This window comes from Triturus cristatus, chromosome 2_2 (assembly GCF_964204655.1).
Source record: "Triturus cristatus chromosome 2_2, aTriCri1.1, whole genome shotgun sequence".
Classification (NCBI taxonomy): Eukaryota; Metazoa; Chordata; class Amphibia; order Caudata; family Salamandridae; genus Triturus; species Triturus cristatus.
The window spans coordinates 493,556,524-493,573,740 of record NC_140582.1 but is presented as its reverse complement, the minus strand read 5'-3'; the positions used below and the strand labels follow the sequence as shown (position 1 = coordinate 493,573,740).

At 48.9% G+C, this 17,217-nt stretch overlaps 1 protein-coding gene across 1 annotated transcript in view; it reads right to left on the bottom strand.

The window, feature by feature from the left end:
* Nucleotides 1-17,217, bottom strand: part of SMARCA5 (SNF2 related chromatin remodeling ATPase 5) — a 433,972-nt gene that overhangs the window by 126,271 nt on the left and 290,484 nt on the right. The window contains exon 20 of the mRNA XM_085641606.1: nt 2,258-2,390. Coding sequence (XP_085497732.1) covers nt 2,258-2,390 — 133 coding nt within the window. The remainder of the gene's footprint in view (nt 1-2,257; nt 2,391-17,217) is intronic.

Here is a 17,217-nt window from a genome sequence, read left to right as displayed (position 1 = left end):
CCACTGTCAGGAATTCATTAGATTGTAACCATAGCACCACAGACAGAAAGCTGAAAAGAGCTAAATACCTTCTAGTAAAGCAATATCCTTTCAGGAAAATATTTAGTCTTGTCAGCAAGCTTCTGCTTCGATTTATTCTAATAAAGGTTTAAAGAAAAAACCTCATGTGAAATCTAAGATGGCCGCCAGGGTGAAGACGCTAACCCTGGTGCGGTCTAGTTGTCAGCACAGAAACAAGAGTTGGCACATGTGCAAAGCGCTGCGCACTTCAACCGAAGTCCTCGAAGCGACCGGCAGTGTGTCTCCATTGTGCATGAGGAGAATTCCAGTCAGAGAACATTAGAGTTTCAGTCCAGAGCACGTGCAAAGGAGTTTGAAATTCGGAGCTGAACTAATCTTTGTATTTGGACGCGAGTAGTGTCTCACAATTTTCAGTCAGTCAAGTGGACTTCCAAGGTGGTGAGTAGTGTCTCTATGCTTCGCATAGTAAATTGAACTGTAAGGCTTTTGAACATTGCAGGAAAGCAGTATAGTGTTTCAGTGCTTCAAATTGTGAATGAACTTTGTAACTCACAATATTTCAAGAAAAGTCGAACAGTGTCTCAGAACCGCGCAAGAGAATAGAACTGTGGAACTTTGAACATTTCTAGAAAAAAGACAATACTATATGAACTTGCATAAACAGGTGAGCCCTCTGATAATATAGAAGATTTCCTCCTATAGAGGTCTTCTTCATTTTGACAGTCTACGTTAACACAATTCGTATTTCATCTCAGAGAGAAACTATTACCCAAAAAGTATTCAGGTAAACTATTCAAGAGAATGTAAAATTAAAAATGAAAGATTAGTGCTAGAGATTATATAGTGATATTTAGTGTGTCCCTATTAATTGTTACTATAAGTTTTCTAAGCAGCACGCTAAACAAGAACGTTAGCAGAGTTGCAAGACTAAGAAGTACTCACAGCCTGTTTGAGGAGTCTCTTTTCTCCCATTCTCCTTCCCCCTCGCGAATGCCAGTAACTGATTCCCATTTTGTTCCTGATTATTGGCGGAGGGGACTGAGGACTTCTGGTCTGCTCCTGAGGAACGTTTTACCAGGTATTCTGACACCCATGTGAAAAGCAATTTTACAGAAAAAGCATCCAGCAAAGTCAACAGAAGAGGGACAATGTGCATCTGTAGAAAGCTGGCTCTGTATAAACTATACCAAAATGAGGTATAGTGTGCACAGAATCCAGTGGAATGCCAAAGTTAGAGGTAAAATGAGATAGAACATTACACTTTATTTGTGGTAGTGTGGGCGAGCAGTAAGGCTTTGTTAAGCATTTGTTGTTCACACAGGCAAGAAATGTCACGCACTCAAAGACTGAACTCAGACCACTTTGTATCAAAATTATTTAGTTATTTTATTTCTAGAACTAAGCCAAGTCTGGTGTAGGTAAGTGAAATAAATCCCTAGCAAAATCTTATGCACTGTTTTACAATTGAATACAGGTTTAAATGCAGTTGAATGAATTACAGGTAAGTTACTGTTTTGAATTGATTGACAGTTTAATGCAGGTTCAAATGCAGTTGGTTAAATTACAGCTAAGTCAACAGTCCAAATTTACTTTCCAGATTACTGTGCGTGTTACTTTTTAGATTACTTTAAGTTACTTTTTCTAATCAGTGTGATATGCCTAGCTATCACACAGACATTTCTTAGACAAAAAGGTAAGTAATTCACTTTGTACACAATCCTATGGAAGGAAATGAAGTTATCGGCTTGCGGGTAAGTATTTATTTGTGGAAGTTAGTATTCTGGGGTTAGAACCAGGGTTCCCTCCGGGACAAGGATGCACTCTAAGAACACCCTCAGTGGCACTAGGCAGGCTGGGTGCAGAGTGTTAGACCCAATGTTATCCAATGGGGGATAGGGGGCCTCTGGTTGGTGGCTGCTCATGAGCAGGCCACAAGGTTGTGGGAGCAAAGTTCCTAGAGTTAGGCACAGGACAAATGGGGATCCAGTTTAGCAAACAAAGGGCACCCACAGCGGCGGCTATTAGCATGAAGCATTCAGATTAACAGTGAGCAATTTTACAATGTAATTTATGAAAACAAAGGCTTGTGAAAACAAAGTATGAGGCAATGCCCCACATAAAACTTACTAAATCACAAGCAGAGTGAAAGGCACAGGTCCTCAGTAACAGATAATGCCCTTTTGTTATCAGTAGCAAAGGTGTACATTTCTAGTCCCACACAAATGAACAGTGATACCTGAATATTCAATGACTTCCTCTGGTGTTTTTCCTTCTACTTCTCGAGCAATGTTTTCGATGTCATCGCGGCCCCACTTTTCATTTGCTTTGATGAACTGGTTGAAATCTCGTTTGTTCCAGTTTGTGAATCCCTGAAAGCCGAAATGGTAAATAAAAATAGTTAACTCTTAAATGTTTGTTTAATAGCATTATGTCATTAATCAATGGTCAAACCACTCCACTGAATGCAATTCCTACATTACCCCCATACCACTGATAGTATTACGAGGTTTTCCTTCTCGTAACAGGAGCTTTTTACTAGTTTGTCATTCAATAGTCCACTCCTGAGACGCCTGCAAAGGTGTGCAGGCTCAACACCTAAAACTCTGTTCACAAGTGTAGGAAGCTGGCTCTGTGTATGATATCACTAGGAGGTAATACTGTGCACAGAGTCCAGGAGTTCACAGAAAGTGTACAGTGCTCAAAGCAAAACCCCAAGTGCTCTATTAGTAGTAGTGTGGGCGAGCAGCCTTAGGCTTAACACAGAGGAGTATAAGACATTTATTGCACACACGATCGCTAAAAGACACGACCTCACGGAGGAGATCCAAACAATTTTTTTTTTTTTTAAACAAATTTTATTTCGTCAAGTTGCACATATATTGCAAGGCTCTGCACTCCAGAGACAGCTGCACAACCCAACAATTATATCATGGTGACTGACTTTTACACAAAAAATCCAAACATATCAACAACACCCCCCACCCCCCTCCACCGACCTAATCACACCATATCCACATAGTCCTGACCACCACATAGAAATACAACAGAAAGGGTAGACCCCTCTGGGCCCTCCCGTACCCTGCCCCCACAGCCCAAAAATATGAATACGTATCATCCCACCGGATGGTCCTCTGTCACTGGTAGCAGGTCTAACAGACCCCGATAATCCGCCCACAGTTTCCAAATCTTGTAATGTTTGCATGGGCACCCCCTAGCTTCGAATATAGGTTGTTCTAACCCCATGCAAAAAATCAAGTCCATGCAGCTACCGATGGGGCCCTTGGCGCCTTCCATACCTTGGCAATGTCTCTTTTCGGCAGTTTAAAACCCAGTTGCATAAGGTGTCACTTATAAATATTGCCTCCTATTCCCTCCATGACATGAAGTAAGGGCAGTTGCGGCATGCGGGGGAGCTCCCACCCCAGAACATCCGAAAGGCAGGAATATACCCCCCACCAAAAGCGCTCAAGAGATCCAGACCAATTTTATAAAATTATACTGTGTGTACTTTATTTTAAGACAAAGTCTTCGTAATCAGGCAAGTACGTTTTTAATTAAACAGACTTTTCACTTTAAAAAAGAAAATTGACCCTTGGAACCTTTTTCACACTGTCCAATGTTCTCCTATGGGGAAAACAATATTGCTGTTAAACAGGTGAGTGTTGAACTTACAATTTCAGCCTTCGGAGCCGAAAGTAAGCAAGGGCCAGGCAGGTACAAAAACTGCATCACTAGTGGCACAGGGGCGGCGGGGTGCAGAGGTCAAAATCGGAGTTCAACCGAATGCTTGCCAATGGACACGGGGGGTGCCAGGAGCCACACTGCTTGCCGATTAGTAAATCTGTTGCAGGGGCCAAGCTTTGGGGGTGAAACCAAGCAGCACCAAACATACACCACCAGAGGCACTGGGGCGGCTGGGTGCAAATTTGACGTCTAATGCCAATTGCTTTTAAAAGACTATTTTCCTGACAGCAAAGAGGCTGCAGGAATGGTACCAGAGGTTGTAGGAAGAAGACCAATGACAGCAGAGGTAAGTAGGGGGGGTCGTAGGGGCACTGTCAGTACAGCTCATCAAGGCCCAGGGCCTACGGGTGCCTTTGGACACCTGAATCGTCTAACCGGAGCCGGTCGCGGTGAGCCTCAGGATTCACACTGCAGGCACTGTTATGGAGAGCAGGTGAGATCAGCCAATGTTGGACACGAAGTCAGGATCGCCAGGGAGACTTCACTGCACAAGGGAGCTACTCGGGCCGTGGGCGTCAGGTGCAGAGTGGGCTGGAAAAGATGTGCTAGGATCTGAAGTCTCTGGAGTAAGTTTCTTTTGGACAGGTCCACTTTCCTCAGGAGATTGGAGTCTTTATTGAAGGCAACAGTCCTCCCAGGGGTTTTGGAGATTGTCCTGAAAGACAGGTCATATGTTTTGTCGAAGCTGGAGAAAGGCCGGTAGGGCAGGGACCAAGGCAGTTGTCTCCTGCTGCAGGATGTCTTCTTTCTTCTTGGGTAGTCGCAGAACTGACGTCCAGGTCTGATGGAGCCACCCAAATACAAATTTTAGGGGGCGTTTTAGGGGAGTAGGAAGTAGGGCCAATGGGCACCTCACCTGGGGTGACTACACCCTGTATTATGCCAGCCTCCTTTAGGAGGGGGCATAGACCTAGCCCTGATTGTAGGGGTCCCTCCACCAAGATACTTTTAGTACTTGGGTGCAGAAATGTTGTGTAAACCCTTTGTATTTTAAGTGCTTTAACATAAGTAAAGTTATAGTATGTCATCGACCATAAGCCCACAGTATCTCGGTGCATGCCCACCATCTTAGATTTGTTTTTTCTTTTCCATTAACACCCTTCAATGAGGTGGCAGGATGGTCACATGCAGGCTACAGCATGAAAACTCTGCTATATTCTCATGCTTTTCACAGACTCTGTAGAGGTATTACCTCGCTTAGGGAGGAGGGCCAGAAGATAAGCTGCCAACAGGTACTTTAGAAGCCAGATGAGTTTTAGTTGTATTTTTAAGCTTTCTGCTGACTATGTGTTTAGAATTTCACAGTGATACTTTTTAAAAATAAGGAATATAACGAAAGCCTAATATTAATCTTGTCGCGCTGAGTACAACGCCTTCTGTATTTTTAAATCTCCTTGTTCCTGCTTCACAATTCCCAGCATTAGTTCACTCACCGTTACTACCTCCCCGGTCCACCACGGCAATTGCTGATTGAGTGGAGGGAGGACTAACAGTTAGTTTTCCCAACTTCTGCGAGTCCACTCGGCGGAAGCCATCTTGGGAGGAAGACAGTCTAGTGTCCCCCCCAGAGCCACCAGCCTCACAGTATTCAACTGGGAGAGGGCACTGAAGCGCAGCGGATGCGCCAAAGGCAAGCCCGTCTGCGCCCATCCGGAAAGCGTCCAGCGCCAGAAATGCTGCCCTTTCTCCACTAGGTAAATGCTTCACAAGAGATTCTCTTTTAGCCCTAAATAGTAACTCCCTAAAATGTAAAAACTTTCTGGATGTTGCAAACTGGAAGGGGCTAATCTGTTGTAAGAACTGCAAATTAACTCTCAGACCTACAAAAGGACATATCAACTGAAAATGGTGCTAAACTGACCTGCTTACGAGGTGGTCTTATCAATGTTCGATCACTGTGCAAGCATGCCCAACATATCTATGACCTAATAATAAACGACGAACTAGACTGCCTTTTTGTAACAGAAACCTGGCTGAAGGCCTGGTGCAACCCAGATATAGTCCGTGCCCTTACCCCTGGCTACCTTATTCATTGACTAGATAGACCAGAACAACGTGGGGGAGGCCTTCCAGTCATCTACCGCTGCTCACTGACATGTTCAGTATTTGAATTACTAGACCTCAAAGGAGCAGAGGGTATCAGTTTCTATTTACAATTAGAGGACTCCTTTGCTTTTGCAGGAGTTCTGCTTTATCGCCCACCAGGCTCCTATAAAGGCTTTTTGGATAGTATTGGAGATATTGTGAGCTCACTCACCATCAGATTCTCCAACTTCACCTTGCTAGGAGATAAATATCCACCTTGACACAGTCAACGACCCGGGGGCAATACATTTCAAGGAAATCATGGACACACTTGGCCTGGAGCAGCGGATATTTACCGCCACTCAACACAAGCCACGCGCTCGATAGTATCTGCTCCAACCTTAAAACCCTCACAGTCATGGCCCCAGTTAACCTAACCTGGTCCAATCATAAGCGGATACCCTTAGAAATCAGATTCTAGCACATGTCAAACCCCAAGGGGTGCATCCTGACCTTATAACAGGCGAAGCACATGTGGAAGGATATGACAGCCCACCCTGACCTAAATCGAGATGCATTAGTCTGCAGGCCAAATCTGTCCGGAGATCCAATAGTAGACAGCCAACTCTTCACGCAGTGGATGTACACCTTGAGGGACCGTTTCGCATCTCCAGGTCCACAAAATAGCCGCCCGCAAAAGGAACCCTCTGTCCTATGGTACACTCAAAACCTGAAAGAAATACAAACCCACTGTAGGACCCTAGGACGCAGACGGCGTCATAACAATGAACAGACTAAATTAACCAAATTCAAAACTGCTCTTAAAAATGACCACATCAAGATTAAAATAGCCAAAAAAGCCTACTATACGGAAGTGATTAAAATGGCAAACTGGAATAAAAAAAACTCTAAAATAGTTAACACTTTCACTAACCCAAAATCATTGCGACAAGAGACCCCCTGGTTCCTAGACCGACAACAATGTCATCCCAGGCAAAGATGGGCCAACCCTACAAACGTTTGAGCCTATTAGCCTGGACCAATCTTGCCAGGTGATTCTTATTATTAAATCTGGCTCCCCAGTCGACCCCTGTCCTCCGTCAATCTTACACGCTATAATTGACACTGTAGAACAAGTTACTTACCTTCGGTAACTATGTATCTGTAAGAAACATTAGTTAGTTAGATTCCTCACCTTAGAATATCCCCAGGCGTCAGACTGGATCCGGAAGATTTTTCGTCAGCAATACCCCTTGCACGTCGCTAGGCGTCGTCTGCGGCTCCGCGTCAGTCGGCGGCGTCGTGCGCCGGAATGACGTCGTCTGAGTACTTAGACGCCGCCCTCGCGCGCTGACGTTAGTTCTTGTACATAGCCTTCCGTGCCAGGAACGCAGAGCCATGCAAGAGACCGACACTGGTGCCAAAAAATTCTAGGGCCCTGAAAGGGATAGCCTTAACCCTAGATGTCAGTTCGCAGAACGGGGAGGATGGGTGGGTCGGTGAGGAATCTAAGGTTTCTTACAGATACATCGTTACCGAAGGTAAGTAAATTGTTCATCTGAAAGAAACACGTTAGTTAGATTCCTCACCTTAGAATAGATACCCAAGCAATACCAACCCCGGTGGTGGGTCTGCGAACCAAGATCACACCAGAAAGTCCTGGAGGATAGAACGGCCAAAGAAGCCATCCCTCCGGACTTGGCTGTCTAGGCAATAATGCCTGGCAAACGTGTGCAGCGAAGGCCACGTCGCCGCCTGACAGATGTCCTGCACAGGGACTCCCCGTCCCAAAGCAGAAGTAGCCGCTGTGGCCAGAGTAGAATGGGCTCGCAGCCCAACAGGCGGTTCCTTTTTTGCCAAGGAATAACAGATTTTTATACACAAAACGACCCACCGGGAGATGGTCCGTTTGTGTACAGCTTTTCCCTTCTCTGCACCGACGTAGCCAACGAAAAGCTGGTCGTCCACCCGGACCGGTTTAGTGCGGTCCAAATAAAAGGAGAGCGCACGTTTTGGGTCCAGACGGTGGAGCCGCTCTTCCTCTTTGGAAGGATGCGGAGGCGGAAAGAAGGTGGGCAAGGTGACAGATTGCCCAAGATGAAAGGGGGTCACCACTTTCGGAAGAAAGGAAGGACGAGGCCGAAGGACAACCTTGTCCGGATGAACAGATAGAAAAGGAGGCTTGGACGATAGAGCCTGGAGCTCACTCACCCGTCTAGCCGAGGTGATGGCTACCAGGAAAGCAGTCTTAAGAGTTAGAAGACGAAGAGGACAATTGTGAAGAGGCTCAAAGGGAGCGCACATCAGGAATGTCAAGACAAGATTCAAGTCCCACTGAGGCATTACGAAAGGGACAGGAGGGAACGTGTGAGTAATGCCTTTAAGAAAGCGTGACACTACAGGGGACTTGAAGGCAGAGAGAGCAGCAAGATAACCCTTCAAGGTGCCCAGGGCAGAGCCCTGCCGGGCCAAAGAAAGAAGAAAGAGGAGAACCTCAGAAAGAGGGACGGAAAGGGGATCCACAGCCTTTGCTGTGCACCATGCCACAAATTTGTTCCACCGGCAGGCGTATACAGTCTTTGTGGAGGGACGCCTGGCTGCCAGAATGATATCACAGACTTCAGGAGGCAAGTCAAATGGCATCAACTGCCGCCGCTCAATCTCCACGCATGGAGGTGGAGGCTGGACAGGTTCGGGTGTAGGACCGTCCCCTGCTGCTGCGACAGAAGATCCTCCCGAAGTGGCAGATGTATCGGAGGATCGGTCAACATACTGAGTAGCTCGGGATACCAGTACCTTCGTGCCCAATCCGGAGCCACCAAGATGACTTGGGCCCGGTCGCGCTTGATCTTCTTCAGCACTCTGGGCAGAAGTGGTATAGGCGGAAAGGCGTACAACAGACCGCAACTCCACTCGCGACGAAAAGCGTCGCCGAGCGAGTGCCGCCTTGGAAATTCCAACGCGCAGAACTGCTGACATTGCGCGTTCTCTTCGGTGGCGAATAGATCTAACCAAGGCTCTCCCCACTGCTGAAAGAGACCTTGCGCCACCTCGGAGTTCAGACGCCATTCGTGATCCATCATGCACCGGCGGCTGAGTTAGTCTGCTCCAGCGTTCAGAGAGCTGGCCAGATGTTGAACCACCAGGGTGACGCCCTGGTGTTCCAGCCATGTCCAGAGGCGCAGATCCTCCTGACAAAGGGTCCACGACCCCACCCTGCCCGGTTTGTTGCAATACCACATGGCGGTGGTGTTGTCCATGAACACCTGCACGACACTTCCCCAGACAGAGGGAAGGAAAGCTTTCAGTGCAAGTCGGATCGCTCTCAGCTCCAACAAGTTGATGTGGAGGCGAGACTCCGCCGGAGACCAGAGGCCTCTGATCTCCGCCTCTCCCATATGGCCACCCCATCCCAGGAGGGACGCATCCGTCACTACGACATGCTCCGGTAGGGGTAGGGAGAGGCTCTTGCCCGTGACCCAATCGCGGTCCGTGAGCCACCACTGCAACTGCTGTGCAGTGCCCTCCGAGATCAAGACATGGTCTGACAGGTTGCCGTGATGCTGGGCCCACTGAAACTTCAGGTCCCACTGCAGAGCCCGCATGCGCCGCCTGGCGTGATGCACTAGTAGGATGCAGGAGGCCATCGGCCCCAGAAGCCGCAACACTAGCCTGACCGAAACCCAGGATAGAGGCCGAAAGATGGGAATCAGGGCCTGTATATCCCGGACCCGCTGTTCCGGTGGATGAACCCGGAACTGCGCCGAATCGAGAACCGCTCCGATGAAAAGGAGCTTCTGAGAGGGACCCAGGTGTGACTTCGGCACGTTGATGGAAAACCCCAGCAAATGCAGGAGATCCGCCGTAGTCTGGAGGTGGGAGACGACTGCCTGGGGCGAGCCCGCCTTTAACAACCAGTCGTCGAGATAGGTGAAGACTGGAACCCCTGATCTGCGCAGATGAGCTGCGACCACCGCCATCACTTTCGTGAACACCCGAGGGGCACTGGTAAGGCCGAAGGGGAGCACGGTAAACAAAGTGCTCCTGACCCACCGTGAACCGCAGGTAACGCCGGTGGGCCGGCAGGACGGGGATGTGGAAATATGCGTCATGCAAGTCCAACGCTACCATCCAGTCTCCAGGGTCGAGGGCAGCTAGAACCTGAGCCAAAGTTAACCTTTTGAACCGTTCCTTCCGGAGGAAGGCATTGACGTTCCGGAGGTCCAAGATAGGGCGTAGGCCCCCTTTGCCCTTCTTGGGAACCAGAAAGTAGTGGGAATAACAACCACGACCTACTTCTGGGCTCGGAACGCGCTCGACGGCCCCCTTGGCCAAGAGGGACGAAACTTCCTCGTGGAGAAGATTCAAATGATCCCCCGAGATACGGTGGTGCTGCGGTGGCATGGCTGGAGGGGTCGTCTCGAAGGGGAGGGAGTAGCCCCTTCGGACGATTTGCAGCACCCACCTGTCCGATGTGATGGACCGCCAGTGGAGCAGGTGATGGCGAACTCTGCCGCCCACTGGCGTGGAATGGGCCTGAAAGCTCGGACTAGGAAGGCTTTGAGGCGGATGCGGTGGATGTGGGCTGACCGCGTCGTCCGCCAGTACCGCCGCGGCGGAAACCACGTCCGCGACCGCATGCAGGTTGGTTCTGTGGCCGGTGGCTAGGCGGACGTGAGGAGGAGCCCCTTCCTTGGCCACGAAAGGAGCGAAAAGCGGAAGTTTGTGGCCGCGGGGCCGAGAGGCCCAAGGACGTGGCCGTAGCCCGGGAGTCCTTGAAGCGAGCCAGCGCACTGTCCGCTTTCTCACCAAAAAGGCGAGCGCCATCAAAAGGCATGTCCATGAGGGTGCTCTGAACATCCCCTGAAAAGGACGTGGACCGCAGCCAGGCGTGACGTCGAAGCGCCACCGTGGTAGAAATCGCCATACCCAGAGAGTCCGTAGTGTCAAGCCCACATCGGATTGCTGCATGGCGCGCTGCATCTCTCCCATCGGCCAGGGCCGAGGAAAGCTGCGCCTGGGCCTCCTCCGGGCACAGTGGCAGCACGTCCTCCACCGCATCCCACAGAGAGTGGGAATAACGGTCCAAGAGACAGGCGGTGTTCAAAGACCGCAGGCCCAAACTGAGCGAGGAGAACAGCTTCTTACTGTTCCAGTCTCTTGGAATCCCAGTCCGGAGGAGCGGACGGGAAGGAGGATTGGGAGGTAGAGGCCTGGATAACCAGACTCTCGGGGGTGGGGTGTTGGGACAGAAAACTGGGGTTGCCCGGAGCAGGGCGGTGGCGCCTGGCAACGTTCCTGTCCACAGGAGGGACTGTGGAGGGCTTGGACCAGGTGCCCTGCAGAAAGTCAGTGAGGGCCCCATTGAATGGCAGCAGAGGCTCAGTGGAGCATGCGGCAGACATAAGCACCTCAGTGAGGATGTTAGTCCTCACAGCCACGGCAGGCAGCTCTAGCCCAAGGGCTTCGGCCACCTTGCGCAGCACCACAGAAAAGGCTGCACCCTCCTCCGAAGCCACAGTCGGAGGAGAGATTAATCCAGTGTCTGGTGAGGTATCCAACCCACTGGCCTCCCCCAGTTAATCTGCCCAGTCCTGAGCAAGTTGGCTCTGAAGGGCCATAGGGTCCTCAGACCCCTCCCAGTCGTCCCCGTCATCCGATTCCTGGTAAACAGGAGGAATTATCGGAGCCGGTCGATAGACAATATGTGTCTCTAGCGGCGTCGGATGGCGCCGCATCGGCGTCGGGACCGGACAGGGGCTGAACCGGGGATCGAAGTCGACCGGAGCCGGCGTCGGGGGTGGTATCGGTGTCAGCGCCGGTGGAGGAAGCGTAACTAGGTCGACCGGCGTCAACGGGGGCCCAGGCTCGGGCCCCTCGGGGACCTGCGGCGTCGGAGCCTCCAACGGCGCCGGGGCCGGAGCCGCCGGCATGCGAGGTCGCCTAGTCGAGTCCGTGGGGCCCGAAGGCGCGCCAGCGGGAGTAGACGGCGGGGCCAGGTTCCTCATGGCCGAGAGGAAGGCACTGACCTCCGCCGGCGTCGCGTCAGTCCCAGGGACCGGCGGGTATGGGGACTTGCGCGGCTCCTGCGGAGCCGCAGGGGTGGAACCACCCGGACCCTCGGCCGAGTCGCGCGACCGGCGAGGGGAGTCCGAAGAGCGGTGTCGCTTCTTGGAGTGCCTCGACTTACCCGAAGACTTCGAGCCAGACGAGTGACTATGTCGAGTGCAGCTCCTCGACCGATCCTTGGACCTCCTCCTGGACCGGGATCGAGAGCGACGCGGAGCCGAGTGGCGAAGCTCGGGAAGCTTGCGGAACCGCTCCCGCCTAGCTTTCGAGGTCAGGGCCATACAGTCAGAGCACGCCGCCGCGTCGTGGTCGAGGCCCAAGCAGTACAGGCACCGGCGGTGATGATCGGTCACCGACATCAGTTGGTGATAGTCGTCGCAGGCCTTGAAACCAGGCATCCTACCAGCACCAGAGTCGAGAATTGACCAAAGAGTCAAAAAAGTTAGTCAAAAATTGACTAAAGGGGTAGCTCTCCCGGATCTGTGCTTACTGGCGCGGAAAAAAGAAGAACTGACGTCAGCGCGCGAGGGCGGCGTCTAAGTACTCAGACGACGTCATTCCGGCGCACGACGCCGACGACGGACGCGGAGCCGCAGACGCCTAGCGGCGCGCAAGGGGTATTGCTGACGAAAAGTCTTCCGGATCCAGTCTGACGCCTGGGGATATTCTAAGGTGAGGAATCTAACTAACGTGTTTCTTTCAGATAATCCAGTTATAAACAAAATTAATGCCTCCCTGTCATCAGCCAAAATCCCTATAGAATGGAAGCTCGCAGCAGTCAAACCACTACAAAAGAAACAACTTGCTGACCCCACCATCCTCACCAACCTCCGACATATCTCCATACTCTTAAGTCTTCGCAACATCACCGAAAAACGTATTAACTCCCAACTCACGACCTAGCTGGAAGGAGCAAACATCTTACACCCTAACCAATCTGGTTTGAGACCCTAGCATTCTACAGAATCCGCTATTCTGTATAAGGCTGAATCTTTCAAAGCCACCCTTGATCAAGGAAAGAATACGGTTCTGGTCTTATTAGATCTATCGACCACATTCAACACGGTCTCACATGTCATTCTCCTAGACCGTATCGAATCTTACGGCACCTCCCACATGGCCCTAGCATGGCTTAAAGGGTTCTTGCAAAACCACAGACAAGTCATCACCTATGGCCAATACAAGTCAACAGAAAAAACCCCTGCTTTCCGGAGTCCCTCAGGGGTCCATCCTCATCCTGGTGCTCTTCAATGCCTACATGGCCCCATTGATCAGTTTGATATCCTCCTTTAACATCGAGACTCACATATGCGGACGATACGCAGCTAATCCTGGTCCTAGATAAAAAATACTACACAGGCGGAAGAAAATTTCTCCTCCCCCAAATACAGTAAAAGTAGCCAGAAATCTGGGAATTAAATGTTGATGCTGCACTATCCTTCAACCAACAATCACTAGCAGTAGCTGGGACCTGCTTTCATATTATAAAATCACTCAAAATGTTTTTGGATTTGCTCCCTATTACGGCCAGACAGGCAGTTGCTGTGGCCCTAATCACGTCTAGATTGGACTACTGCAACAGCCTTTATGCATGTGCCAACAAGTCGGTCCTACATAAACTCCAAATAGTTCAACACGCAGCAGCCCGTTTAGCGCTAGAATGGCCCAGGAGATCATCTGCGGCCCTGGAAGCACTACACTGGCTACCTATCCATAAAAGTGTTTTGTTTAAGATTCTGATAATCACCTTCAGAATCTTTCACTCCTCAGGTCCTCACTAGCTCCAGTCCAGATTTGCACGTTTTGTACCTCTTCGGAGCCTTAGATCATCTAACGCTAATCTGTTAAAACCCCCAGCGTTTAGATATGTCTCAAAAGGAGGAAAATCGCTCGCAGTGATCGGCTCCAAAGAGTGGAACCAACTCCCCAAACATCTCCGTCACATCCAATCAAACGCTTTTCAGGAAGGCCCAAAAAACGTGGATCTTTTCAGCCTCTGATGCTCTATGCAGAGCACTTATCTAACTCTTCTTTTCACCCTCAGCTACCCAGTTTTTTTTCCAACGCAGCGATCCACTTAGCACCATGATGCTCCCTAGAGTGACAGTTGCGCTTTACAAGTGTCCGCTAACATGTCAATGCCAACAGAATTTCCAGTACTGCTTTATAAACTAACTTGTTTCAATAAGTATAGGTGTTTTGTGAAAGTGTGTTCAGAGGACCATTTGGACGTCATGAAGAGGTCTTGAATTGACAATTGCCCATAAAGGCCATTGTAGCTCCTTTTTTCTGGTTGAATGTGCTCTTGCCACTGGTGTTTTGCTGGCTAGTTGAGAACAGTTCAATATTTTGGATCATCCTTCTAGCAAAAGTAGGCCTGTGCTGAGTGTACTAGATCACCTTGGTTTTCCTGATGTTAAAGGTTAACTGCGTGCAATACATAATTGTTCAAATGAGTGTGTATGGCTCCATCAACTGCACTGTATGTCTTCTGAGCAAAGGGCAGTACAATTATGCATTCATTGATGTGAAAAGGCGATATCTTCAGCAAGACTTTAGGGTGCGTTCTCATGATCATTGGTGGTATGGAGAATACATGCCTAGCATGCAGACCTCTCAGATAAGCTGCAATTACTGATAAGTGTATCCTTAGTGAGCTAAAAGACAGTCTACAGTTAGTAAAGCAGGTGAGGTACCAAACTAGGACTGTCCTGATGAATGCTCTCTTGGAGCTTATTTTGGCACTATAGAAGATATTTTTTATTTGAGTGCATAGCACAGTCTAGTGGAAGGCCTATGTACCTTCTTGACGAGGAGTACCCAGTCTAAAGGGCATTAACCAGAGATTAATTATGGCAGTAGTTGGATGTGAAGAATCAGCAATTTTTGATTTCTTAAGGTGTAAAACAAGCTATTTGTGGCAGTGCTTAATTTTTAATAACATGAGTCAGTGAACACAGCTGTTGTCAGAAATACACGGCTGATGCTTTTAAGTGTCAGCACACCTAATACCAAGGCTGCAATGACTTGAATCGCCTCTTCCATCCACGATCAGACACTCCCTGTTCCTTTCTCACTCGTGTGGTTTCAAGCTTTCTCACTGCGACAAGGTTTCCATCTTTCTCTTCCTACTTCTTTTCTGTTGGTGTTTTTCCCTCTCTTGCTTGGGGTCAATTTCTGATGTGGCAAAATATGCACCTATCCATAAAAATGAGTGCCAGTGGGCTCCACAATCAACCACAGGCTCAAATTAAGCATCCTTTTGTGGTATTCCCCACTGATAGAAAAATGTCTTCTATGAATCGTTTGTAGGAGTGCAGCATATTTGTCTGCTTAACTTGTCTGTATAACTTTTTTTCTATTCCAGGACCGTGGTTTGCCATCAGTGTGATATTTCTTGCTATGACCAGCCTCCTGACAGATTGCACCATCTCGGAGTGTGAGTAAAGGAAAATGCTACATACCCAGTAAGCATCTGTTGCTTTGCATACTTCTGCCTTATAGTGTTGGGTCTGGATGTTTGCACGTTGTTTTTCTTCGAAGAAGTCTTTCCAGTCACGAGGTAGGCGACGACTCCTTTCAGTGATAGTGTGCATGGGCCTCAACTCCATTGTTAGATTGTTTTCCCGGAGAGGGTGAGAATGGAGTTAGTAGGAGTAGAATAGAGATGTCCCAAGTAAGATAATACTGCAACAGGTACAGGTACCCAGGGAGGCGGGTGGGCACATGTGAATCTACAGTTCTACATACCAAGAACAGATGTTGACTAGGTAAGTAGCATTTTCCGTTTGAGACATGTGAGCTGTAGATCACATCCTTTGCATAGACCATACAGCAGTAATCTCCCAAAGAGGTGGCTAACCTGTAGCTGTTGCAGTCGTTTGAAAAAGTGTACAAATAACTGCCTGGCCTACATTAGCTTGTTGTCTGGCTAACACATCTAAACAATAGTGTTTTGTAAATGTGTGGTGTAGACCATGTTGCAGCTTTACAGATGTCAGCTATAGGGAGGTTTCCTAAAAAAGCCATAGAAGCCCCTAGTTTGCGGGTGGAATGCGTTCTAGGGGGAATTGGTAAAGTGCTTTTTGCTTTTGCATAGCATGTCTGAATACATTGAACTATCCACCGTGCAATACCAGATTATGAAATGGGATATGCCTATGTGTGGTGGAGCAAAAGCAACAAAGTTGTTTAGTGTTACAAAAAGGTTTGGTCCTTTCTATGTAATGTAACAGTGCTCGCTTTACGTCTAAAGTGCATAGAGCTCGTTCTGCCATTGAATCTGGTTGAGGGAAGAACATAGGTAACTCAACAGATTGGTTGAAGTGAAAGGCAAATACCACTTTGGGGTTACTGCGAAGAACCACTTTGTTTTGGTGGACTTGGAAAAATGGTTCTTCTATGGTTAATGCCTGAAGCTCATGCACTCTCCTGAGTGAAGTAATAGCAATGAGGAAAGCAACTTTCCAAGTGAGAAATTGCAGTTCGCATTTATGCAATGGCTCAAAGGGTGGACACATTAGTCTGGTAAAGACAATATTAAGGTTCCACGGTGGGGCAGGTGGAAGTCTTGATGAAATAACTTGAGTCCCTCCATAAAAGCCTTGATAACAGTTATTTTGAAAAGGGACAGATATGGTCTGTTTTGAAGGTATGCCGCTGTTACAGCGACATGTAAGCGTAAGGTTATGTACACTAGACCGGTTTGCTGTCAATGAAGCAAATAAATAATGTTCTGAACGGAAGCATCTAAAGGGTTGATATGGTTGTAGTTATAATAGGTCTTCTCTCCGTGGCTCTGCGTGAGGAGACTGGATGTGAGATTTTTTTGGATGAGGAACTACTGAGAGTTGCAGTAGGGTAGTAAACCAAGGTTGACGAGCCCATGTAGGAGCTACCAGGATTAGCCTGAAGGACGCTTGCCTGAGCTTCCAAACCACTAGTGGAATGAGTGGGAGAGGCAGAAAAGCCTAGGCAAATATCCCTGACCAGGTCAGCCACAGTGTATTGCCTTTGGATAATGGGTGTGGATACCTGGAGGTGAAGCTTAGACACTGTCTAGGTGTTTGGTGAACAGATCTATATGTGGGAAGCACCACATTTGAAACGGGAGGAGAACTTGAGGGTGAAGTTCCCACTCTTGAATCTGTTGTCTTTGCCTGCTGAGCAGATCTGCGATCTGATGGTTTACCCCTGGGAGGTGTTCCGACAGGAGATACATTTTGTGATGTATGGCCAACCTCCAAATAGCTTGTGCAAGGTGTGACAGTTGGAGAGTTTGTCCCCCCCCCCCCTGTGTAATACATGGCTGTCATGTTGTTGGTGCGTATCAGGACAGCTTTGCGTAGAAGGTGAGTC